The sequence below is a fragment of the Anabrus simplex genome, chromosome 10, assembly GCF_040414725.1.
Source record: "Anabrus simplex isolate iqAnaSimp1 chromosome 10, ASM4041472v1, whole genome shotgun sequence".
NCBI lineage: Eukaryota > Metazoa > Arthropoda > Insecta > Orthoptera > Tettigoniidae > Anabrus > Anabrus simplex.
The window spans coordinates 5,410,030-5,437,904 of record NC_090274.1 but is presented as its reverse complement, the minus strand read 5'-3'; the positions used below and the strand labels follow the sequence as shown (position 1 = coordinate 5,437,904).

At 39.0% G+C, this 27,875-nt stretch overlaps 1 protein-coding gene across 2 annotated transcripts in view; it reads right to left on the bottom strand.

The window, feature by feature from the left end:
* Positions 1-13,705, bottom strand: part of LOC136881908 (arrestin domain-containing protein 3) — a 67,097-nt gene extending 53,392 nt beyond the window's left edge. For both annotated transcript variants that reach the window (XR_011018779.1, XM_067154351.2), the window contains exons 1-2: positions 13,504-13,705; positions 3,618-3,770 (exon numbers count right to left, since the gene is read on the bottom strand). Coding sequence is in view for 1 of the 2 variants with exons in the window: in XM_067154351.2 (XP_067010452.2) it covers positions 3,618-3,770; positions 13,504-13,618 (268 nt within the window). In the remaining variant the exon portion in view is untranslated. The remainder of the gene's footprint in view (positions 1-3,617; positions 3,771-13,503) is intronic.
* Positions 13,706-27,875: the final 14,170 nt, after the last annotated feature.

Below are 27,875 nucleotides of genomic sequence, written 5' to 3'. Positions count from 1 at the left end.
CCTTTTACGATCCATTGGAACTTACTTCATGGATAGGCCTATGTAGCTGTCATCCTCTGATTTTATTGAAATTCTGCACAATGGTGCAGCTATATTAAGAAACCATAATGTATTTTGTTATGTTTGCAATGACATAAAAATAAGGGTAGAAATTACCTCTTGCATGTATGTGACTTTAGTAAAGCATAATTCTGAAATACATCAGGCCCTTTCTATAAAACAATATATCTAGATATGTGTTTACAGCAGGGATCGTGAGCACCACTATTAATTCACTATGGGTACCTTGAATGGACCCATAAAAAGAGTACAGATACGAAGAATAAGTACCCCACAACAGCAGCAGGTATTGTATAGGCTGGGAACTGCACACTGCATGGCATGCCTCACAGTATCTCTCTCTCTTCTTTTGAAATGTCTCAACTAAGTTTATTTCATACCAGTTGTGTCCTCATTGGCTTTAAAGTTAAAATCATGGATTGCAGTTGATGAGTCCTTTACAAATGATGGCAAAGTAGTGATTTGTCAACCATGCAACAAACATCTTGCATGTTCCATGAAATCCCAGCTTGAACAACATGCACGGAGGAAAATAACCAACGATCAAAGAAACAAATACTTTTAACACAAATGCAGCCTTCATCTTCAAGTAACCCTTTTTATAAAGACTAATGCAGTGCAATGATTGCAGCCAATATTCCATAGTATAAACTTGCAAGTGCGTGAACTGGAAAAATACTACAAGAAACGTGTTCCTCACCAATCAACACTATGCAAGAATTACCTTCAAGTCTGCTATAATGAAGCAATATACAGTCAAAACTGGGGAGACCGCAAAAAAAAAAAAAAATGGTAACGTCATAAAGAGGGGAAAGTGCTAAAAAAAATAAAAAATAAAAACAATTATGCTGTTAAATTAAAGATTAGGTTTGAACGTAAAACTAATTACGATGAAAACAAACAAACAAACAAACAAACAAGTATTTACAATTATAATAAATAAATAAATAAATAAATAAATAAATAAATAAATAACTAAATAAATAAATAAATAAATAATACATATTAATAACACCAGCATAGTAGAACATCAAGGGAAAACATGCTTAGAGATGCGAACTATACACGCTGCTTACACTTATGTTTGAAGTTATCGTACGAATGTCCAACATCTGGGCGATTTGCACACGTTTTGTGTGTGGATTAGCATCCACTATCTTCCAAGACAAATTATCTATCTAATGTAAAATGCATGTCGCCATATGTTTCTAGGCACTGGCCAGACCTGTTTCTGCCCAGCCGCCAAAATGTGTGTAATGAGCAAAATTTTCACAACCAATTATAACAAGAAATGATGCACTGTAAACACTAAAGGCTGATTGCAGAAGTGAAGACTAGCTTTAAGCCTTGGACAATGTCTACCTAAACAACCTATATTCCACTGCGTAAACAATATTCAGCTATTCAATGTTTAGCTACAAGCCATTTAAGCTTCAATATTGGTTCAAAAATGGGAATAGAAGTACCTCCCAAGCTACTCTTTGCTTGTCGCAACCAATGAAATTTGTTGGTGTGTGCGCCAAACATTACTAACTTGTTGTCTGTTGTATATATATTAATATTACACAATGCGGCTGATCATGAGCATGACTTGCTCACAGATAAGAACACCACTTTCTTTGGAAATGAAATCTCACATTAACTTATTGAGAGTAAAGTGACATGCCACCATAAGACGACGTGTAGCTTTGATTATAGTGTTGTCTTTATGCTGAGTCTAGTTTAAATAGCATAGGTAAAGTGAAGGTGAAATGATAGCACTCTGTAACAAAGAGAGTTCTATGGATCATGTGATTGCACCCCACAGCCAAGAAAATATAGTTTTCCGTAGTTTCCCAATTTTTAATCATGGAAATACTGGGGCTGTTATCAAGGCCACGGCCGCTTCTTTCCCAGCCTTTTCCTATCTCCTTGTGGTCAAAACCTTATCTAAGTTATCGCTTAAAAAAAACAACAACAACACATACCCACATATACAAACTACTTCGTAGTTTAACTATAAGTGTACTTGACAGTAAATATAATATACCATATTTTTCAGACCATAAGACACACTTTTTGTTTAAAAAAAATACTGCCTAAAATATGACTGCGTCTTACGGTCCGATACTTACGCGATTTGCAACAACAATGCTCAAAATATTCCTTGCAATATTCTCAACAGTTGACCCCTTCTGTTCCTGCAATTAAGAAACAGCGACAGCATTTGCCTGACGGAATGTGAGTTGCCAGAGAATTCCTAACAAATAGGTTGGCAATTCCTTCCCCGCCTGCCTCATTATCGTTCCAGGCAAACACAAAGAACTGCAACCTTAACTACTGTTATAGGTGACCTTCAAGGAAGGGTAGAAAGAATATGTTTCGCTCTGTAATCAGTAGCAAGTTCTGGTAGAGATAATTTACCATACACAATGTCAGTGGTACAGAAAAGATCTTTACGACTTAGCATTCAAATGAAAAGTTATGAAATACGCAAAATTACATGGTAATAGGCCAGCAGAAAGACAATACATACTTGTAATTTAGTACTGCACTGCTTATTGGTAATTTATGTTCATACACAAATTAAATTTAATTCTGTAAAATTTTGTTTGAAAATGACAGTGAAATTATATTTTTCCTTAAATTTTCAGGGTGCATCTTACAGTCTGCAGCGTCTTATGGTCCCAAAAATACGGTAATTCCTCCTGGTTGATGTATGGGACAGCCTCTGATGATCGGAACTAGTTATTCTGAGAGAGGTGTAGCTGATGGGACCTATTACTCCATGGAAATTATACCAAGAAAAATAAAATACATCAGTTGCTAAGAATCACAGTCAGGTTGACAGTTATCGTGTTCAAGTACCTTATGTTATCATATCCACTGAAAACCAAAATCATACGTTAAACTGCATCTCCTTGTACATTTCAAATGAAATAGCAAAGCAAATAGCAATCAGCCCTAGGTCTCACCAACAAGAGGCCGCTGGACTACCCTTTCTCCTCGGCATCGTCTCAACATAATTCATAACCTCTGATTGTAATTCACTTCTAAAACATGCTCAACATCAGCTTTAGACAGTGTTTAAGTGACAGCTATACTTAGGCAATGTTTAAACCTAATCATTCAAATACTGTTCCTCCAATCAGCCCTAGGTCTCACTACCAGAGGTAGTGTAAAAATGTACAAAACAACAGTAAGAGAAGGCTGTGAGCTGTGTGTGTACATCAATTACCACAGCTTGGTGATTGGTGGAGCACCGGGTTCAATTCCCAGCAGGATTCAGGCATTTCACTCTTAAATGGGCAATTCCCTTGGCTCAGGGATTGGGTGTTTGTGCTGTCCCCATACAACACTATCCTCGTCCTCCTCCTTCCTAACACACGGTTTCCTATACATGGCAGATGTTGGAACCTTCATCACAGGTTTTGCTTCACAGCCTAGCAATAGTCATTGCATGAATTTTCACTAATTACCATTCGTCACAGTGGACACATACTGGCCAAAAACAGGTCAAGGGCCAGTGAGATACAAGTTGGAGTTGATGCTATCTGACGTGAGATGGCAATACTCACCAGGTCCTCCCAAGATGTAGAAAGAATTCTCAAAGTACAGTTCATTGGCGCTGTGGGGAATGGAGACTGTCTCTATGTTTCCCTCAGCATTACGGTGTTGCTTAGTTTTTTCCCATTCTACTTTGGCTTCACCGTGGAAGTTCAGTTCGATTCCTGTGGAAAGAGGAAAATAAACAAACCCTGTTATTGCCGGTCCCATGTCTAAGTGGAGCTATGGAAAGGGTATTACACTTCATCAGGTTTAAAACCATGTGTATTGCTAGAGGACAGAATCGTAGTAAAAAAAGAACCATTAAATTAAAGAGTAAATTCATTCAATACCTGTGTGCAACACTAAAATCTACAGTAAAGATTTTCAGACTGCACATAAAACGAAGTCCAGTAGTAGCTTCAAAGGCCATATTCTTCAAACTGGTATTTGAATGCTGTGCCAATCAGTCTGCAGGCAGTAATTACATTTTTTTCTGTTACTCATTAAAAAGACAATGACCTTAATTTTTGTTATTAATCTTATCCTGTGCTCCTATCCCTGTTTCAATATTTCTATAAACAGTATGCTTAAAACTGAAAGAACAAAATCATAATACAAGAAAGGCAATTTTACTGTCATTGTTACATCATTTCTTATCCCATGAACCATTACAACTATTCCATCCTGTCCTGTTTCCCAAAATCACTCCAGATTCATATCTGACAACACCAATTCATCTCATCATGTGGCATTCCCCTCTCCCCTTGCCTTTAGTCTTTCCTAGCAGCAGAGCATTTTGCAGTGAATTGTGTCTCATCATAATATGGCCATAGTACAGTATTTACTTGCTCAATAACACCCACCTGCCCCTTCATTTTCAACTAATTTCTAAGAAAATATTATTTTTAAAAAAGGAATTTGGGGGAAAACACAGGAATCTTTCAAGTGAACAGGCAGCAAGGGCAAGATTTTAGTTAACGGTAAAACCCACGCTTCTGAACCACCTGTGATTGATTGATTGATTGTGCATTGACCTTTGTACTCCCTTTCTCAAGGCTCTTCCAGCTTCGCGACCAGTACAAAATCAGGAGTGAAAATGAGCAAGAGAACATGTTTTTTCTGCATCCTTCAAGTTGAATGTGTTAGTATATGCTGCACAAAGAAGAATGAGAGTGGCAAGTCGTAAATACAACGAGCAGCCGCGTGTATTTCCTTATTGGCGTAACCAGAGAGACAAATTAAAAGCACCAGTGTGAAGAAACAAAAATATGAAAAAGCGGGCATAAAAGTTCTGGAGTGCAACTGCAATGCTGTAAATATTGAAATGATGCGTTTTAAGTGCATGAAATTTCACAAAGTCTTGGTAATTTGGGGAAGGATTTTAAAGCAAGTAGAGATTGGTGAACCTCTAATGGGGCTTTCCATTCCAATCTGTACTAGCTTCAGGTAGTTCCAGGCACTAGATCATGCAGGCTCTGTAGATGGTAGGCAAATAGGCATGAAATGAGAAATTTGAATAATTAGAGGCTGTTTGAACTGAGCTGCAGTATTTCAAGTTCTAACCTCAATCAGTGAGTCCTTCTGGCAAAGAATCAAGTATTGTGATGATAATATTGCTGGACTGCATCAAATCCAACTTTACCCAATCGATTAACCTTGTTCGAACTCTCTCATATTAATTTTAAGCGATATTTCCCTAATGCTATTTGCGTTGTTTGAATTCCATGTGCCTGTGATATTTGAAACCATAAATGCTGTAAATCTTTGTTCCTTGTGCTTGTCTCGTCGCCATAAGACCTATCTGTGTCGGTGCGACGTAAAGCAAATAGCAAAAAAAAGAGTGGTGTCATGATTAATTGCCTTGCCTGTGCTGATGACCTCGCGCTGCTATCTAGGAATACTGACACAGCAATAGAACAGCTGAATGTACTAAAACTACAAGCAGAAAAAGCAGGACTACAGATTTCTTTCGAAAAAACTAAATATATAACAAACATCAAAATAGCCCCTCGGTACCTGAAGACAGAACACAGTAAAATAGAAAGAGTTGATAGCTTTAAGTACTTGGATGAAATGTGCAACTGAAAACTAATGAAAGAGACGCAAACAACACCAGACGGGAGAAGATGGCTGTGGCTTTTCGTAGGACATATCCTACAGTATATGCAAGAAGAAAACCATCTACAGACGAGCTAAACTAAGGCACTACAATACAGTGATTAAAACGGAATGTCTGTATGCTAGTGAATGCCTCCAAAAGACAGGGAAAGCGGGACTGAGAGAAGCTGAGAAATTCGAAAGAAAGATCCTTTGCAAAATAATGGGTCCAAAGATTGTGGATGGACAGTATACATAGGTTGCGAAGAACTTTACCGCGACAATGAAAGGCTAACTGAGTCCATGAGAAAACTGAGACTTAAATTCTATGGGCATTTATTTACAATGGATGAGAAGAGACTAACGAAAAGGATTTTCACAATACTAGACAGCAGACCTAAAGTGTAGGACAAATGGTTCAGGGAGGTGAGAAAGGATCTCAAACAGGTGGGACTAAATTCAGAAGACATCTCAAACCAAACAAAGTTTAGGGCAGTGATCAACAAAATTCCAGGGATTCCATGACGAACCCAAAACTTAACCGTAGGTGGACGGAAGAAAGAAGACAGGCTGCCAGAGAAAGGATGCTTAAGTTTTGGGCTGTGAGGATAGCAGAAACATGTAACTGTTACCTAACGTGGTCTCTAATGGCAAAAAAAAAAAAAAAAAAAAAAAAAAAAAAAAAAAAAAAAAAAAAAAAAAAAAAAAAAAAAAAAAAAATCGTATGTTGATTTACAGACGTTAAATGTTCCTTTTTCTGGTTTTAAACTGTTCCAAACTTAATCTATATTAAATGAAATTTTCACTTTTCATACCTTGACCTATTTTTGAAGTTGAAAATGAGGAAAAGAGAGGACATTATAGGCAAGTAAATACAGTATTACAACCTCAGCTTCAGCCCCTTCAAGGAGCAGTCTTGGTAGATCTCCTTGATCATTACTTTAATTCTAACATCACATCACGTTACAGAAGTACATTATTTTCGAACTACTGCATCATAGAACATCTAAATTATGCTCCCCACTGCTTTACTGGCAGAACGCAAAACACGTGAGCATCACTTTGCCTGTTGCCAAGCGCTCTACCATTGCGAGAACAACCGCACCACACATCCCACATACCATATTCAGAAAAACTAATGAATCACGAGCAAAAACAAATTCACAAAAACTTCTAAGACCCTGTGTGCACTTACTATCGACATCTGACACTAAAAGAGAATGAGGAAGTAAGAAATTACTCACAGCTAATGGCTTGCACAGCAAGGAGCTTATGCCCTACAAAGGGAACACTCCACTGATGTCTTTCCCGAACTACACTGAGACGTGGTACTAGATACACTAACTTTCACATGGATGTAAAGAAAGCTACACTGAATAATAATTCTACATTATTATAGTAACTTATGCTACACTAAATTGTAAACTGGGCTGAGTGGCCTTCTGAGCCCAACTTGGCAGGTTTGATCCTGGCTCACTCCGGTGGTACTTGAAGGAATTCAAATACAGTACGTCAGCCTCACGTCGTTAGATTTACTGGCACGTAAAACAAACTCCTGCGGGACTAAATCCCAACACCTCAGCTTTTCCGAAAACTGTAAAAAGTAGTTAGTGGGATGTAAAGCCAACAACATTATTATTAAACTGTAAACTATGCTATAATGCACTAGAGAGATAAAGAATAGAAATAACATTACGAAAAACAAAAATTACTGAAGGTCGCAAACCGAACTGAATACCATAAACGCTGAGAGAGAATAGGTACCACATGGTGAATGTACACAACACAGTTGACAACTAGGTTTTGAGACCACACTAAACCAAAATAAATTGATATGAATGTTACCTTAGGATTGGTTGGATGTCTGTGTTTCCACCCACTACCACCAGACAGAACCAAAATGCCAATTTAGAAACCATAATGTTCAGAGTATAATCCTAAAATAAGAATATATACACAATTTTGTAAGGAACACAAAACTGCAGGTATTCAGTACCTAGTTTGACCTTGGGAGATGGCTCATTCTTAATATAATTCCAGAACCTTGGTAAAAATAAAATTGACCCTCCAAGTAACATTTTTTATTAAATAAATATATATTTTTTAAGAATTGGCTTTACGTCGCACCGACACAGATAGGTCTTATGGTGGCGATGGGATAGAGAATGTCTGAAAATGGGAAGGAAGTGGCTGTGGCCTTAATTAAGGTACAGCCCCAGCATTTGCCTGGTGTGAAAATGAGAAACCATGGAAAATCATCTTCAGGGCTGCCAATAATGGAGATCGAACCCACTATCTCCTGGATGCAAGCTCACAGCTGCGCCCCCCCCCCCCCCCCCTCTAACAACATGGCCAACTAGCCCGGTAAATAAATAAATACATAAATAATTGTGTGATAATTGTTGAATGGATTTCCATGTTTGATTCCTTGAAGGACAGGTCCTTCATGATCAAAAAACAAAACAAACATCTCAGCATCATTCCACATTCTACTGAATGCCATTTTATTTATGGGCTAAAATTTGCTGGATTTTTTCCCTTCTTCAATTAACCTGATAGCTATTAGTGTGACTGCACTCATTAAAATAAAAAAAAGAAGCTAATATTCCACCCTGATTTATTTCTGCACTTTCAACAGAAAATTACCTAATTTGTAACACAATGGATTTGTCCCAAATAGTTCACAAAATGCTCTTATTATGTTGAAAGGAATGTACAATTTAGTTAACCAAAGAGTGTTTGAACCATCTTCAAGTTATTAATGACCTGTACTTCACCAGAGTATGGTCTGTTTCCTTGGCTGAAAGGCCAGTATCGAGATCTTTGGTTCAGAGGATCCCAAGTTTGATTCCCAGCCGAGACAGAGATTTTAATAGTATATGGTTAGAATAAACAGTGTTCATTTCTCTATTACCGTCCCCCTTTGTCACCAGCACAGCCTTTACTTTCATTGTCGCTGTTATCTACAAGAGGAAGGTTAGAATTATCAACGATCACAGTACGTCTATAAGGATGCGGAACGACTACTGCCATTGTCACAATCATTGTAATGTCTTTAGTCTTTTTTTTTTGGGACGACATGTAAATCGTTGCTCATTCTCTGACATATCATCTTCAGTTGCTAAATAAATGGCACAATTCATCATCGAGAGCAATTAACAGTCAATGGATGAAGTTTGTTCATCCGAAAAGTTGCCTGTTTCTTGTTATCAAATATCTTCACTTTTCATAGGTTTTTCCAGTTTACGGTGATGTATCGCACCCAGCAAAATATTTACATTTCCATAGATTTTTGATATGGCATACCCAGGACACCAGAAGGGGTCATTTTGACACGTGTACAATTCCTTATCACAATGCAAGAGTGTGCATTGCCAGACAACAGTGTGTACCTGGCCTGGATTATTACCACTGTTAGGCTCTTACTGCCAGATAAGTGTTCCAGTCAGTGGGGTTATTATATTCATTTCATTGTTTAGAAAGTGTTCTTCTTACTTTCTTTTTACTGAATAGGAGTCTCGTATGCTAGAAAATTCAGATGTATCATAAAGTGAACTATCCGATTCAAATGACAATTTTTTGCTAGTGACAAGGGAGACTAGGACGAAGATTATAATGAGACAGAGGGTGAATTATCAGCAAGAGAAGTTGACAGTGCTAATCTGCCTCCGACTCGCCTCAAATGTATCAATTTCAGTTTGGTGTTTCATCAGTGGAAAGGGTCGCTTAAGACTGAGATGACTGGTAGGTCTTGCATTCAAACTCATAATTTGGAAGGCTGGGCTGCAGTGAACGTCCAGAAAGAGTGGGGAGTTCCCACAACATATGCTTACCACAGAGTTGACGACTCTGTCATTAGTGGCTTTCGCCTTCTCCTCATTGATGAATTGATGCTTCGTCTAATAAGAAAATGACACACAGAATCAATCACTCAGAGAGAACTCAAGAAAACGGACCGGACGTGTCACTTGAGGAGTAGGAGGTTATGATTGCTATAACGAACACCTGGGGTGTTCTGTGTTAGAAAGGTCTGTATGTGAATGATCCATGGTCGCCTTTTTGTGGACAGCAATCCATCATCATCATCATCATCAATGTCTGACTCCAGTCGCCGGGATGTGGTTGGACAGCAATCCATGAGGGACAAAATATCCAGAGATAGATTTCGAGAGCTTCTCAGATTCATCCATTTTGACAAGAAATCAACCCGAGCTGAGCATCTGCCAGCTAATAAGTTTGCTCTTTTCTCTGAAACCTGGGGCAAATTTGTGGAAAATTGTCTTCACTATTATCACCTAACCCATTTTGCGATAGACTGGGAACATACAGTGCACCTTGATAATGTACCAATGGAAAAGAACAAGATTCTTCTTCTTAGCACACGGCACGCTCAAGTAACAATGATCAAAGAATGTAAGAAAAACCCAAAGTTCATTTACTTTTATAATCTAATGAAGAGCATTACACACCACTTTCATTGCTGAAGTAGCTACTTGCATTCCTATTGACCATTGTAAAGTGTCACGTAATGTCATTCCCGTCAATTATGATAATGAGATTCCATTACCAATCCTGGCAGAATAAAAGCATGAGCACTTTCAAAAGTCAAAAACCAGGAGATTTTTGTTTTGCAGCATATCCCGACATGTTACGACACGTCATTGATAGGTAACTTTGAAGAATATTTAACACATCATATTACTCAATTACATAATTTCTCCATTAACTTATGAACACTGAAACACTCATGTATCTGAGCTTTAGAACACATGACTCTTCATTGTAACCGCCTTAGGCCTTTTCAACAATTTCTGAACTAGATTTATGATCAAGCAATGGCCTTGTTGAACGGATTTTAAGGTCTAATTTTTTTCCTGAATTCTTTTTCGGGAAGCACTGATCGGAATTGGGTTTTTGTCCTTGTAAACATGCTAAAAAATAGTCTCACAGTCAGCATTGCTATGTGGAAATGATAAAATAAAAAGCATCACGTTAGAGATTCTGTCATATTGAAGAACGCCACCAGCTGACTGCATCTGCCTTGCCAGTGTCCACTGAACATCAATTCTCTCCAGCTACTCACAGAACAAGGAAATCCTGGGGATTAAAAAAATACAGGAATACTAAATCTGTTCTTGAAATCGGGCGACAAGTCTCTGCGATCAGGAGAGAGGGAGGAAGGACAAAAAATAGGAAGTCTCCCGCTTAAATCGGGGGAGTTGGCACGTTTGTACAAGTAAACCTGCCCCCAGATTCCCTTTGCTTGTCCAGGCCCTATCCTAACCATCCGCATGGCAAGAGAAAAACAGGTCCTAAAACAATAATTACCACTGCCACCACCCATGAGTTCCTAAGTAGAGAGGTTCAGAGCACTGTCCTCCCCGAGAAGACCGCGTGTACGTCTGTATTGTGAAAGGTCTTGTCTCGAGGGAGCAAGTATTGATAACATTTGCAATCGATGAAATTAAATTGTTTCCTTCTGGGAACTTAATATTTTAAATGTCTTGGTTTTTAGGCCAATGGTCTGTCACGAAAAAGAGGCTCTAAGCCATGTGTCTCCGATGTGTTGGACCAATGGCTTTTGTCACTAGCAACAATGTGGACAGAACAATAAAGTGTGTTTCAGCAACAGTTGGAAGCACTGAGTGAGAAACTGAATAAGACAATAACAACAACCGAGCGTCCTCCATGCTGTATGTGTGCTACTGCAGCACACTCTGGTGGTGATAACCTAGGACTTTCTCTGAAGTTCAACCGGTAAAACTCTTGAACAGTGGGCACCATTGGCATTCTGCCCAATGGTTACCCATCTCGTACTATGCTGATACGGAAATATATACACCCATCCTAACGAAGTCTAACCTCTCCTGTCAAGTAAATGGTGATAAATACACACAAACAAAATCTAACACATTCTAACCCCTTATGCCGTAAACAGACCAGTGGTGGTAAATTAAGTCACACAAACCTAAATGAAGTTCGACCCCTCATGCATAGTGAACTCCGGGGCCCCAGTTTCATACTGCAAAACCACAGAATACCATTTAAGCCATGAAACGTAGTACGTGAAGATGAATCTCGAGAACTGTCTACCGGTCCACAACATTCAAATGTCCCGCTGCATTCTATCCGACTTAACAATACGATGCCAATGTTGTTCACAAGCAAATAAACATCAAGCATCACCCCTTGATAATTATATCGGTAGTCTCCGATTTCTATTAGCTGTGATATCAAATACAGTAGAGACAATACGCGACACTCAGTGAGATATTGAGGGACAGCTATTAGAGCTCTCTCTACCAAGTAGACCTGAGAACTACCGATTCTGTCACAAGAGCATGTGTATTTGTGTGTGAAGTTTTTGGTGTTACTTATGCGTTTTCAGTGAGTTGACATAATTAAATAGTAGCGTGTGTCATTCCTTGATATCTCCTCTCAACGTGAGGGGAAAGGTATGTGCTGTGTTTGGCTGCAGTAACTATGAATTAGAGAAGAATGCGCGGTCTTTCTTTCACTTCCCTCGTGACAAGAAAATATACGTAATATTGTGTTTGTATATATATTCTTCCAGTGACAAAGAGATTTTTATAGTACTTCATAATTTTCTGACCTGCTCGACCCATATTTTAACTGGCTTAAAATATAATACGCATATTTCATTGTATAGTGCAGCAGTTAACCTTCAATACCGATGTGTTGTTGTAGGTGTGATCTGTGGGTTTTGAAATGTCACAGAAGTGATTTGGATAAGGTGTACAAGAAAGAAGGGATGTTACGCTTATATAAGAATTATAAAATCTGTTCAGATCATTTTCAGCGACTTTAGAAATCCTCGACTATACAGCCAAGGGTATGTTATATTTTTACTCTAATTGTACGTAAATATTCCTCAAAGCATCGCTATCAACAGCATTTTCATACTTTTATTTCTTTTATCCCTCTTCTCAGATTAAAGCCGGGATTTTATAGATTTTTTTCTGTTAGAAGGCTTCATGTTAAGAGGAAAATTGTCCATCTTTTAAATGTTAATTCATTGCATCATGTGTGTAAGGAATGTGCCGACATTTTTATTTACAAGTGTCGTAATGTGATGATACAATGTTTTTTAAATGAGAAAAAAGACAAATCTGACCGTAAAAAATCAGGCAGGAATGCTAAAGCAAAAAAAAAAAGGAATGCATAAATGAATAATCAAGCCATTTCACAGCAGTCCATTTCACATCTTGTTTATGTGTCTAATTTCAGTCTTTAAATAATTCTTCATTCATTTATCCAGAATTACTTTAGCAACTTGGAAGTTAATATCTCAATAACACTTTATTTCTAGACGTAATTTAAGTATCCATTTTCGTATATGCATTTCCATTGATATTTGAATTTAGCGCGACTTTTCAGGTCAAGTCACTAGGAGCGCCCCCGCCGAATTGTCTCCCATTTTAACAAGGCTAAATCTGTAAGTGTCGCGTATTGTCTCTACTGTATTTGGTGATATTCACTTGGATCAAACAAACCTTTTTGCGTTTATCTCCATACATAATTATTTATACACAGCACACCACACTACTGACCATTTCACATTTCAAAAAAAAAAAAAAAAAAAAAGTGAACGTATTCCTTGACACGAGAGTTGGTGACAACTGACAAGTACGACATTCGGCCAAATGCAAATCGCAGCCGCAACACCATCAGCGTGCCGGAAAGGCGGCAGAAAATTTCGAAATCACGAAGAAAAAAAAAAAAAAAAAAAAAATCCTAACTTGGTGTCAATGCTCCGCACGTATCCACCAGAACTTTGTTTGAACACATGATACGTACCTCGAATTCTTGTCGGGAGGAGAATTTTTGCCGTCAATTTCCCCGTCACCATTTGTCCAGCATAATAGGTAGCGTGCGGGTTATCAAAAAATATCTGAAACTGCTGGACGATCATTGCGCTTTCTGCAATCCCTAAATAATGCCGACAGTGAACCAAAGAGTACGAGTGTTTATGCAACACCGCAAGGAAGCAATCAAGGTCAACCCCTCTTCAGCCCCAACAAATGCAACATGATATAAAATGCATTCGTAGAAAAAAAATATTGCATAAGCGGACGCCACATCAGGGCTACCAAATTCGACACTAGTTGCTCACTGGCTATATACAAATCAGGAATATTTGGTTGAAGCATTGGTTGAAGTTCCGCGTTTCGAAATATTCTCCATTCAAATATGTTACAAATATTCAAAAGTTTAGGAAGCAATCCTCCTAATCCTATTAGACAAAATTACAACATTGCTATTGTGAAAAAATAACGCCGGTAGATTGGCAATTTCGGGCGTATTCAAGGAAAATGGAATTTCGATTTTTCTAAAGGACCTAAAGAACATTACAGCAATTTCTCATATTAAAAAATATTATAACTGTTAATTATTGATATTCTATAAAACGTAGTCGTCTTCCTATATATATAAACACTTTCCTCGTACCAACATGAACGATGAAAATTCTCGAAAGTCGAAAAAATAATGTAATGTACCCAGAACTTGACCTTGGGCGCGTCTGTTATACGAGAAAAACTTGACGGGAACAATAAGCAAACTAATACTGATATGTAATGTCCTGTATTGCATTTATTTCGGGTATCTTGGGCAGATGAGTTGATCTATTTGTACGTTACGAGCTTGTATGAATATTTCACAGTACCGGTAACCTTTCCTCGTTTTTTGGTACGACAGGGGTGATTAATACCTATCGCAGCGACAACGGATACGGATTAACACACTCTTTTGACTGGATCGTGACATGAACTACAGTATGCATGTACAGAACCTAATGTAGTGGTGGTGATTATTGTTTTAACTGGAAGTACAACTAGGCAACCATCCTCTATATAACACTAATCAGAGAGAAAAAATGGAAGGGGTCCAACACTTTGAAGAATGAAGGTATCGGCCAAAGGAAGACAAGGGCCACGAAGGACATGAAAATGAAAGACTCCATAGGCCCCCATACGTAATAGCGTCGGGGTCAGAAAAGAACAAGAGCTGACCAAGGGAGGGATACTGTGGGTGTTATTCTACTGCCCCCACCCACAGGAGGATATTGTTTTAAGAGGAAGAACAACTAGATAATCATCCTCTATTAACACTAATCAGAGAGAGACAATGGAAGGGATCCGATACTTCGAAACATGAAGATATCGGCCAAAGAAAGACAAGGGCCACAAAGTGCATGAAAATGAAAGACCCCCTAGGATTTGAATGCTGTAATACAGTCGGGGTCAGAAAAGAACAAGAGCTGACTGAGAGAGGTCGGACAGGATAGATGAAAGTGAGGATTCTGGCACAAGTAAGTGGAAGCAATGCCAGGACTCAGCTAAGGGCCCTGCGGCCACCAGCCCACACTCCCAAGTTAAGAGCCCCTGGGACCCCTTTTACTTGCCTCTTACGACAGACAGAGGATACCGTGGGTGTTATTCTTCCACCCCCACCCACAGAGGGAGAACATACTGTAGGCAATATGAGTTCCTCGCTTCGTTGCCGACGGCAGTTGAATGATTCACTGAGCGAGTTGGCTACGTAGTTTTGTTCCCGTACCTTTGAGCCTGCATTCGGCACACAGTAGGTTCGAACCCCACCGTCGGCAGCCTTGAAGGTGATTTTTCCTCATATCCCCAATTTTACACCAAGCAAATGGTGTACCTTAATTTCTGTAAGGCCACAGACTCTTCCTTCCTAGTCCTACCTGTGTCCAATCGGATTAATGTCATAAGACCTGTCCGAGACATGCAAAATAAAACAAAAACAAAAAAGTAAAATTATAATTTTTAGTTATTATACTCGAGTCGAAAACATACATGTTTACAGTTAATGTACAAGTCAGTTTGAAGTATACAAAACATAACATGTGAGATCTTCATACACGTGTCTAGCATTGTGTAATGTCCAATGCGCTGAGTGGCTTGTAGGAGATCATCCTCTGTGCAAGATGTTATCAATCAATCAATACTGATCTGCATTTAGGGCAGTCGCCCAGGTGGCAGATTCCCTATCTGTTGTTTTCCTAGCCTTTTCCTAAATGATTTCAAAGAAATTGGAAATTTATTGAACATCTCCCTTGGTAAGTTATTCCAATCCCTAACTCCCCTTCCTATAAATGAATATTTGCCCCAGTTTGTCCTCTTGAATTCCAACTTTATCTTCATATTGTGATCTTTCCTACTTTTATAAACGCCACTCAAATGTAGTCATTCCACGCCATCTCTCCGCTGACAGCTCGGAACATACCACTTATAGTGTAGTAATGATCATCATTACTACACTAGGAGTAGCAAGCTTAGCCGTTCAGACACAACCGGAACAATTGGTCCCAGCTAACGTCAACAAGACAATTACAGACAACTCATATTCCTCCCAGATTGAATATGCACCAATGGGAAATTAATCAACAAGAACGACGGAATTTTCCAAATATTTTTATCCAATAAGCAATGAATTAAATCAACAATATGTATCCTACTTACATGCTTCGACCTTAAAACATAACCATGCTTCTTTCTAAAGAAATATTCAAACTGTTTCAAACCCTAACATGAACGACTTTGACCAAGATATCAGATGTAAGGCTTTTCAGGCGTTCGCTCTATTAACCAGTGTTTCGTCTTAGGTCTGACACTAGACTCATCAGAGTGGGATGTGTCAGACCCTATCCACTGATGTTGGGGTGTATGCAGGTGAACATATCAGAAGCCCTTATAAGAGGCACAGTCTGATAACTGCATACGGGAGATAAATCTCCACAATGGAATTATTGCCCGCCTAGCAATTCCGAATGGAAAATTCTAAATTTCCATGGAAGGAATTAGATATTTTTCACCAATAGAGCATTTCAAAAATGTCAAAAACATATCAGCAGTTATGTTGTCCACATTCACACCCATTTCTTCAAGTTATCTCTGAATCTTCCCACTTCTGATTGTAGCCTGCTCAAGGACTTCCAGACCAACCAAGAGGGAGGACCAGCGCATTCGGTGTATGGCTGTGGTGCGGTGGACAGCGTCTGTTGCAGCAATTTGAGTGGCAGTTGGCACCACAGTGACACGACAAAGGGTTTGAAATTGGTTACTTGAAGGACAGCTTCGAGCCAGACATCCTGCGGCATGCATTCCATTTATCCCAAACTTTCAGTAATGTCAAGTGGGAGCTCATTGGAGGATGGAGTGGTGGTCTGTTGTGTTTTCCGATGACAGTTGGTTCTGCCTTGGTGGCAGTGATGGCAGTGTGTTGGTTAGAATGAGGGCAGGTGAGTGCCTGCATTCCACCTGTCTGTGGCGTCAACACACTGGACCTACACCAGGAGTTCTGGTTTGGGGAGCAATTTCCTATGACAGCAGGAACACTCTTGTGGTTATTCTATACACCCTGACTGCAGAGGTGTACATACGTCTGGTGATTGGACCTGTTGTGCTGCCATTCATGAACAGCATTCCTGGGGGTGGTTCCAACAGGATAATGCATGTCCCCATGCCACTGTTGTAACCCATTGTGCTCTGCGGAGTGTTGACATACTGCCTTGGTCTCCTTGATCTCCTGATTTGTCCCCAATCGAGCATGTACTGGGCATAATTGGACGACAACACCAGTGTCATCCACAACTGGCATTAACCGTCCATGTACTGACTGACCAAGTGCGCATGGAACTCCATACCACAGGCTGACATCCAGCACCTGTATGACACAAAGCATGCACGTTTGGACGCCTGCATTCAACAGTGAGGTGATTACACCAGTTATTAATGGATCAGCATGGCACATATGCGATAGCTTTCCTCGCACGGATATTAACCTGTAGTCTTGAACCTTTAATCAGTTAAATATGTTACATCGACAAGTATATTACCAAAATTTCTGTATTCTACGTTCCTTATTTCATGGTGTCTGGATAATATTTTCCCCACCACCGACACCAGCTCAACTGCACAACTTCACACATTGAGTTCATTCCTAACTTAGCCTTTGCCTCCTCATTACGAGCATGCTTTTGTCACTGTCTTATATTTAATCAGTAACAGTTTAATAAATAACTACTTACAAATTATTAAAAACTAACCTATCATAAACTTAAACTCTCTGAACTATAGCTAACAGTAACTACCTATACATTAAAAGTTATAAAAGATAAGGGGAAAGAGCACAAAATTAAAGAAACGAGTACAACCTTCATGGTATACATCAATAATAAAGTTGTGGGAAAAAAGAGAAATACAAACCAAAATAGAATTATCTGTGAAATAAAAGCTACTCTTGTACTGTGAGTTTCCACAAAAGTTGAGAGAAGTACAGGGGGAAGGATGAAGTAGATGGGTCGGGGAGGACTTAAAAGGAAAGAGGATAAGGAAGAAGGAAAGTGATTATGTCTTACTGCCTTGCTATTTGTGTTTTTTCACCATATATTTTGTGCATGCGCATTTACATTTTTTGGACACTGATATCCTCGTGACGTCTTGTGGCAGATTGTTCCATTCACGAATTGCCATATACTGAGGACTTGTGATCAGGTATGGTAAGGATATGCATGTTCTGTGCACTGTGGTTTGTTTTTCGTGGTGTAAAGAGAGATTATAAAAACGTTCCGAAGGTAAGGAGAACTGAGATTTAAAGTTTGTTGCAGTAAGACTAGACAATGAAGATTACGTCTGTTTCATAGATGGAGCCAGGCAAGTTTGGTGTAGGACGATGTCACATGCTCTGGCTATTAAAGGTTGCAGATGAACCTCACACACGTATTTTTCAAGCACTGTAACTTCTATAGTGATTCATCAGTGTAGTCATTGTAAACTGTACGTTGGGTATTCAGCCCGAAAGCTGGTTTGATTCTCCACAGCTCTGCCATCAGCTGTCATAGAAAGCCTAGGCGTCATCAAAGAGGTATACTAGGGAACTGAAGAGTGAGGCAGTTTCCCATTGCTTTCCTCACTGTGCCAGAAGTTGCTATTACATATCAGTCAACCAAGCCTACTGAAATGCATACACCAACCGACCCTATGAGCGATATTCTCATACCATTCATAGAAAGAACTGGCTGCGTAAGGAATGGCATTACTACCATCTCTCATACCTCAGTCACTTTCATATTGTCAAAGAGTGTAAGGAGTGGAAATCTTCTACTCATATGTCAGCCTCACCTGCATGCAGTACACTGTGCTTTAAACTGACGAGGCTCTGGCAACCGAGTGGCACATCTCTGTGATCTCAGTTCAATACGGAAACATCAATGAAGCTCATATCTTTGAATGACTCCCGGGATACGGAGCCCCCCCACCCCCTCTATCATGCCAATGACTTCTTTCGAAGGCGGAAGAGCAGATGGAGGTTAGGGCACTACTGCCCTTGAGGTAGGAAACTATCTCTAAAGGCGGATGAACCAATAATGGTTAACAGCATAGAAGTCCTCAACGGTGGGCCAGGTGTATTAGCAACTAATGTAGTTCCAACGGCTGGGAATGCGGATGAAGGCTGCAGCAGTTCAGGACCTCTAATCGTCGTAGTTGCTATGCCACTGCGCAAAGGCTCTGTAACTGCCAAGGATCATGTGATGCAGTAGTGATCATCGGCGGGACGAACGACGTAGCTCACAACGACGCTAAGAATGTCATTTCTGAACTTAAATGTACACTAGGTAAGCTGACTCATACTAACATCTTTGTAGTGAACGTGCCCCACAGGCATGATTTGATAAGAGACTCGTGTGTGAACATTGAAGTGGACAAAGTTAATACAGATATGGTAAAAATTTGTAAACATTTTCGTAATACACAGGTAATTGATAGCAGCAGTTTCGAGAGACACTGTTACACAAAGCATGGCCTTCATCTAAACAATTCAGGTAAACAGAAGATAGCAAATATTGTTCTAGATTTTATTAATCTTAAGATATGTACTGTAAAAGAGGCAACTCCCTTGAGTTATAATACTGACCAGGAAAACTAGTAGAAAGAGCCAGCCGTACTTCAAGCTGGCTCAGCCAACTAGAAAATGAAACTCAGAAAAGTAACGAATTTCAAGTTAACCAATTGCAATACTCAAGTTTTAGGGAGGAAGGGGGTCTGAGATTGCTCTTGGTAAACTGTCAGAGTGTAGTAAATAAACAATTAAAATTCGGTACATTGATGGAATCTTATGAGACTGATGTGGTGATAGGAGTGGAATCGTGGTTGAGAGAAGGGGTGGGTAACAGAGAAGTATTTCCACAAGGGTACACAGTCTATCGTAGAGACCGAGGAGATCAAAAGGGAGGGGGGGTGTTTATTCTGGTGAAGGAAACTTATTGTTAACATGAATGGTTTACCGATGAAAGGGATGAAATATTAGGGATAAAATTAATTTGTGATAATATGATGGAGGTGGGAATTATAGGAACATACAGGCCAGGAAGAGAGGAAAGGGACGTGGAAATATTTGAGAAAATAATAGATTATACTCATAAAAACAATAATAATGATGTGGTAATAATTGGGGGAGATCTAAACTTGCCTGAAGTTGAATGGAATGGAGCTACAAGTGAAGCCCATGAACAGAAACTGGCAAATAAGTTAATCTGGGAGGGAGGATTTACACAAGTAGTACAAGAACCAACTCGTCTCAATAACTTACTAGATGTATTCTTGATTAAACCATGGGAAATTGTTGATAAAACTGAGGTAATTGAAGGAATAGGTGACCATAAGGCTGTAATAATGGATGTAGGACTGATACCAAAAAGGCTTAATAAGAGGGTCACACAAGACAAGAAATTGTACAGAAAAACTAAAGTTGATGAATTTGGGACTTACCTTAAATCACAATTCAGTTGTTGGATAAGTGAAGGGAGTAATGTGGATACACTTTGGGCTAAATTCAAAGGAATCATTTGGGAAGGAGAGAAGAGATTTGTACCTGTTAAGAAGGGTAAAATGACCTCAGACCCCGTTTATTATACAAAGGAAATAAGAAAATTAAAAAGAAAATGTAGAATAGTAAACAGGAAAATCAAAGAAGGTAGGGAGAGTAGAGAAACTAGAAAACAGCTAATGAGGGAACTGAATAGAGTGAAAAAGGAAGCAAAAGAGAATCATATGAATGGCATTCTTCAAGAGCGTAATGACCACAAAGGGAAATGGAAAAAGCTGTATTCATATATCAGGAATCAAAAAGGAAAAGGAATCCAAATTCCTACAATGGTGGGAGAAGCGGGTGAACACTATTTAACAGATACTGAGAAAGCAAACCTCTTTAGTAAGGAATTCAGATATTCAGTAGATGATTGTCAGGAGTTGGAAACCGAAACAGAAGATACAGAAGGAGAGACACAGAGGGAAACAAGAAGCTTCTCATTCACAAATGAAGATATTTTCAGAGAAATCCAACTGCTTCAGCAAGGAAAAGCAGCAGGAAGTGATCAAATTACTGGGGAGGTGTTAAAGACAATGGGGTGGTACATAGTGCCTTATTTAAAATTTCTCTTTGACTATGTCATAAATAATAGTGTAATACCAAAGGAATGGAAGGAATCTATAATAATACCAATTTATAAAGGAAAGGGTGATAAAAGGAAACCAGAAAACTACAGACCAATCAGCCTGACCAGTATAGTTTGTAAAATACTGGAGAGTTTAATATCAAAGTACATCAGAGGGATATGTGATGATAAAAATTGGTTCATGAGGAGCCAGTATGGATTTAGAAAGAAATTTTCTTGTGAGGCACAACTGGTGGGATTTCAGCAGGACATATCAGATCAATTGGATTCAGGAGGCCAGTTAGATTGCATAGCCATAGATCTTTCCAAAGCCTTTGATAGAGTGGAACATGGAATATTATTAAAGAAATTGGAGGGAATAGAACTGGACGTAAGGGTTACACGTTGGGTGAAAACATTTCTAAATTCAAGGGTTCAGAAAGTCAAAGTAGGAAATAATGTATCTCAGGAAGAGAACGTTTGGAAGGGAATTGCACAGGGTAGTATAATCGGTCCGTTACTTTTCTTAATATACGTAAATGATTTAGGGAATAATATAACATCAAAAATAAGGTTGTATGCAGATGACATAATTGTTTATAGGGAAATAAATACCATTGAGGATTGTTCAGAATTACAAAGGGACCTTGAGAGTATCCAACAGAAGGTTAATGGAGGCAAATCAACTGTTACAACATTTACAAACAGGAGTTTTAAAACTGAATTTGAATATACTTTGGATGGGGTAGTTATCCCAAAAGATGGCAAGTGCAAATACTTAGGTGTAAAATTTGAAAGTAATTTGCACTGGAAGGGTCATGTTGATGACATTGTTGGGAAAGCATACAGATCATTACATGTCATAATGAGGCTACTTAAAGGATGCAACAAAGAATTAAAAGAGAAAAGTTACCTAAGTATGGTTCGTCCATTATTGGAATATGCAAACAGTGTTTGGGATCCTCACCAAGAATACCTAATAAAAGAAATAGACAGTGTGCAGAGGAAAGCAGCAAGGTTTGTAACAGGGGATTTCAGGAGAAAGAGTAGTGTATCAGAAATGTTAAAGGAACTAGGGTGGGAAACTTTAAGTAAGAGAAGGGAGAAAACTAGACTTATAGGGTTATATAGAGCCTATACAGGAGAAGCAGCATGGGGAGGTATCTGTGAGAGGCTTCAGTTGGAAAATAATTATATCGGCAGGACTGACCACAAATGTAAAATTAGAAGAAATTTTAGTAGAAGCGATTGGGGTAAATTTTCATTCATTGGGAAGGGTGTAAAGGAGTGGAACAGTTTACCAGGGGTAGTGTTTGATCCTTTTCCAAAATCTGTACAGATATTCAAGAAGAGAATAAACAGCAACAGAGAAAATAAATGAAATGTTAGAGGGCATTCGACCAGTGCAGGTTAATGTAAATAAAAAAATGTGTGTGAATAAATTAATTCCATCCCCTAGTCTAAGGAGTTTGGACAGCCAAAGTAGGGGACTGCCTGTAGGGGTAAAGTACAGTGGGGACTTCGAGGGCCCTGGGACCGCTACGGTAGCTGTGAAGGCCCTTCAGGAACTCTGAAAAGTGGTGGCAAAAGGGGCTCTGGTTAAGACGCAGCAGGTCGTTATGCTACTTAGGTTCCAGAATGGGTAAAGGAAAACAGAAAAAAGTAAATAAATGCAATGTAAATTTTAATCTTATACCAGTTGTACAGTATCATTTGAAGTAATTCCACATAAAGTATATCAGTTGACTATATTTGTAAGTAGTACAGGAGATATTATTAGTAGAATTTTGTAAACAATATAAATTTACTAAGGATGAGCTGTGTGTTTAATAGAAAAAATTGTTAGCGTAAATTGTATAATATTGTATTATAGGAAAATTTTGTTCTCTTGTTAATTTAATATTTAGTGCTTGACAATAATGTATTTTAGTGTACCATTTGCCACCGAGGTAGGCACCTCATTTGCAAATAAAGAGATTTTGATTTTGATTTGATTTGAATGTTGGTGTGCAACAACATTCCCACATTAAGAGATGACACACACAGGCATCTTCCGAAGAATTGTACCATCTCTTCATGCACGACTGTAAGGTCTGCGACGATCAAGGAGTTGTGACAGATGCAGGATTATGTTATCTGGGAGCTCCTAGCAACAAACCGGCATGTAGATGGCGAATATGTGACCTTCGCTTTGCGCGAGGATGGGGTGTAGAGCAATTCGTATGCTGCATTCGTGACTAAGCTTGAGTCAGCTTAATACCACCCGACTGGATAGTTGCATCCAAGGGATACATCACTTGCGGTCGAACCAAAATACGAATGAATTTTGCTACTTGGACATACATACTCTGAGGGACAGTGACACAGATCATCGGCCACAAAGATGAACAGCGATTGTTGCTCGTGAACTGAAAAGGTTCAACATTGTCGTTGCTGCACTCAGCAAAACAAGGCCAACTGAAGGAACGTGGTGGAGGTTATACCTTCTTTTGGAAAGGGAAGAATTTGAATGAGCCCCATATCCATAGAGTTGCTTTTGCTATCCAGAATATAATTGCTGATCATCTTGATGAGTTCCCATGTGATATAAATGAAAGGCTTATGACCCTTCACCTTCAGCTCACTAGTAACCAGTGGGATACAATAATTAGTGTATACCCTCTGACTCTCACCTTCGATGATGAGAGAATTCTATTCCCAACTTAATGAGTTTCTAAAATACATACCACAAGTCATGTAAAATTATCTTTCTAGGAGACTTCAATGCCAGAGTTTTAACCATATATTCATGTGCCGTCCTGACAATGTCCAACAGCATTTCAGCATGATTTTAACAAGCACTACGGGAACATTTCATTTTATTTACGTTGGTTGATGTGGTCTGGTGTAATTAGTAAAGAAGGTGTCAGTAAAAGCAACTCTACTGAACTCTTCTCCTAACCAAATGTTCTGAACATGTTCTGCGTCACCTGGTGGTTATTTACAGTGGCATTCAGTGGCTTGTATACTGCAAACACCACTCAGGTAGATTTGGTGATTGATGATCTGACTACAGAATCAACATTTACCAGTTCCTGTTTTGCAGTTGAAATTGTAATGATTAGCAGTGATGGAACTAACAATTCTATGAATATCAATACAAGAAAGAGTCTGGATGATGAGCATTTTTATTTTTATTTATTTATTTATTTATTCAGGATCAACAACAGCATAACGCCGAATTACAAAGATACTCCAGATGCTAAGAATTTAGAGCCTAATTTTTATATTACACTTAGTTTATCCCAGATTTAATGTTAATTGTGTGTTTGTACATTAGTTTTCATGTCAATGTGCTTTTTACATTTGTTTAGTTATTAGATGTATTATATTAAGGTTGAAGATGGCCAGCAAAGGCCGAAACTAGTCCCTAGTTCAGTAATGTAATTCAATAATATTGCATAACATAGTATTGAAAAAAGTGGACCATACAACAATAATTTAATTATTATTATTTTGATCCCTTTATTAGTCAATCAACCTGAAGAAAACGCTCCGTCAGCGAGGAAAAGGAAAGGAAAAAATGAGGACATAGTTGTAAAAGAGGTGTGTGACACTATTTCCTGTCAGGCAAAAGAAGGATTTGCTTTCACTAAGCTGCAAAGTTGTTCAGTGCGTCTCTTTTTGAAGGATCTGCTGACTCAAACAACTTTCCATCCAGGGAGTTTGATGACACTATTGAAGCCTATCCGTTCTTGTGCAAAGAGCGACTGGTGACCGAACTGACTGTTTTATATCAAAGACGGGAGTTCCAAAATCTCTCCGGATTTATGAAGATGTATGATACAATGTTGAGTATTGGAGTTAGCGAATGCTGCACAGAAGTATTGACTCTGCTCCGAATAATAGTGACCACACCCCTGACAATGGCTGAACCTGAAAGATTCTTCTATACTTTAATATGAGTAAAAACATTTTAAGGAGTACGTCAGAAGAACAGCTTTCAGCATTGAGAATGATTATTGTAGGAAAGAATCTGATGGACAGTATTATCAATTTGATCAACATAGTGATTGACAAATTCACTTGTTGTGAAGAATGGAGAATGGATGTTGTGTATAAATGTGAAAGTGAAAAAAGAAACAGCTTTGTTAAATTAAGTGGATATTATTTCTGTGCATTAAACAATGTTACAAATTATTGCAAAGTTAGGTGCAGGCCCCGAGCCGCTGCTGGTTATTTATCAGATCATGTTAATGTTCAAATTTTTTTTTTTTTAAGTAGGTAAACCTTATCTTTGATATGTCCGGCTCCATGGCTAAATGGTTAGCGTGCTGGCCTTTGGTCGCAGGGGTCCTGGGTTCGGTTCCCGGCAGGGTCACGAATTTTAACCATCATTGGTTAATTTTGCTGGTACGGAGACTGTGTGTATGTGTTTTCATCATAATTTCATCCTCGTCACGAAGCGCAGGTCGCCTATGGGAGTCAAATCGAAAGACCTGCATCTGGCGAGCCGAACGTGTCTTTGGACACTCCTGGCACTAAAAAAAGCCATACGCCATTTCATCCTTGAGGCAATGCAGAATGTCTGGAAAGTGATTGAGTTTCTCACTAAATATATTTTTATTTATTAATGCATTTCAGCTGCTCTGTCAACGAGGGAACGAGACTGCTTCATGAAGCTGCTTCCTCTGCTTCGCTTAATCTTATCTCTGCAGCTGTTCATGGTGGGGTTCAGGCTATTGTACCAAACCACACCCCTACATAAACTGACTATACTGTACATCCTCTTCCTTTCTCTTATCTCTAAACAGGCCGAGGACCAACCATGGAACATGCGGCTACCTCCTACACAAGTGGGGCAAAGTGCAATCACCGACATGCGATTGTGGTGCAGCTCAACAGACACTGAATGCCCTCAATGTTGTATCATAGATATAAATTACTTTTTGTTGACTGCTCCATCCATACTTCAGTGTAGTGAGCAATCCACCCTTAAATTCTAATAGTATGTTTTTATTACCTTGTTGTGCTTTCAACATTTTATTTCATGTGTAATGCCATACACCAAATAAATACTAAACAGTGTACCTCTATTTTTGGCCTACAATTAAGCAGCACCCATGATGCGTGCCTTTCTGCTCACATACAGGACTGCAGCGGTTCAGGAAGGAAGCAGTTTTGACTAACACACAACAGACTGATGGCAAGTAACAGATGTTCAGTTCCTTCCCGTCCTAGACTTACAAACAAAGGATTTTCTGCGGTTTGTCTTTTGATCCCATGTGTTCTTTTTTGCAAGTACTACAGCGAGCATCCCTCATCGGTTCGCCCAGCTTATCTGCCTCCCCTTGACTCATCACTGCCCGTTACACAGCGCGACAGCACTTCAGGTTTGTCCTTAGTGTTGATTTATCGCTCGAACTGTTCTCGAGTTGTAAAGTGTTACTTCGGGGTATAATTCTCATAATGCTTCCATATGTATACACAGTGGAGGAAAGGGTATTTATGTACGATAATTATGTGAAAACAGAGTCTTGCAGGGAAGTCGTTACGCGATTTGCAACACAATTTCCAGGTGCATGCCCTCCACATAGAGACATCGGTGGAAACTCGTACACAAATTGAAAGGAATTGCTTCTTTATTCGATAAGAAGTGAAGTGTTAAAAAATGTGTACTTAATGAGGAAAAAGTAAATGAATTTGCAGAAAGATTAGAACATACGCCTACAAAATCTCTAAGACGACTTGGAAAAGAAGTCTTGATTTCAAAGAACAACTCAGCATGGTCGGCTACAAAAATGTTAAAAGGTACGAACTTATTTTCTTAATTTTAATTGTTATCTCATGTCGTGCATTGATAAAGTGAGCGAAGTGCTGTGCTTGTTGCTTTGCTGTGGAGTGGGGAGTGATGAGCCAAGGGGATGCAAATAAGCTGGCCCACTCACTGTATAACTTTACTGCTTCATGGTTGTAACTTTACTTCCTCTACTACAAGCTTAACATGCAGAGAACTGAGTCTGTCTATTCGAAGATGTGGAGACTGACCTTGTCTCCTTTTTCTGTTGCTCCCTCTCCCCAGATAGACCTGCCATTGTGTTCTTTCTTATTTGTCTCGCTCTCTCTCTCTCTCTTTGATTTGACACCAGTTTGTTTAATAGTGTGTATTTTTATTCCTTTTTTCTTTAGTTAAAAGAAATCTTCTAATGCTCTTGAATGTCTGTTATGCTGTTACAGTGAACACCAGTTAAAACCTACAAAATCTTGGGTGTGTGCTTTCCACAAGGAAGCTCATCATCTGGTAACAAATTGCAGAACTATTGACACTCCAAAATATCTGGGCGTAACCGTTAGAGATCCATCCACATCAGAGAAAGACCTACCGCGATTATATAATACACGCCATGCATGACAGTTTCAAAGTTCACAAAATTCTTTTACAGTAATTTATCTCTCTCTCTCTCTCTCTCCACATGTGGCAGCCCTGCAAGCCCTGTTATTCTGTGCTCGGTGTGCAAGCCACTCAAATCCCTCCTGAATCTCGTCCTCGCTAAATGCACATTGCACAACTCTCACTTAGAAACAAAACCTCACTTTTAGTAAAGTTTTCGATAGTCGGACAACGTTGGAAAAGCTTAAGAAATTGGTATTTGTTGTAAATGTAATTTATTTATTGACAGAGTTCAAGTATAAAGAAGAATTCCACAAAATTTAAAAAGCAGTATAGTGCTTG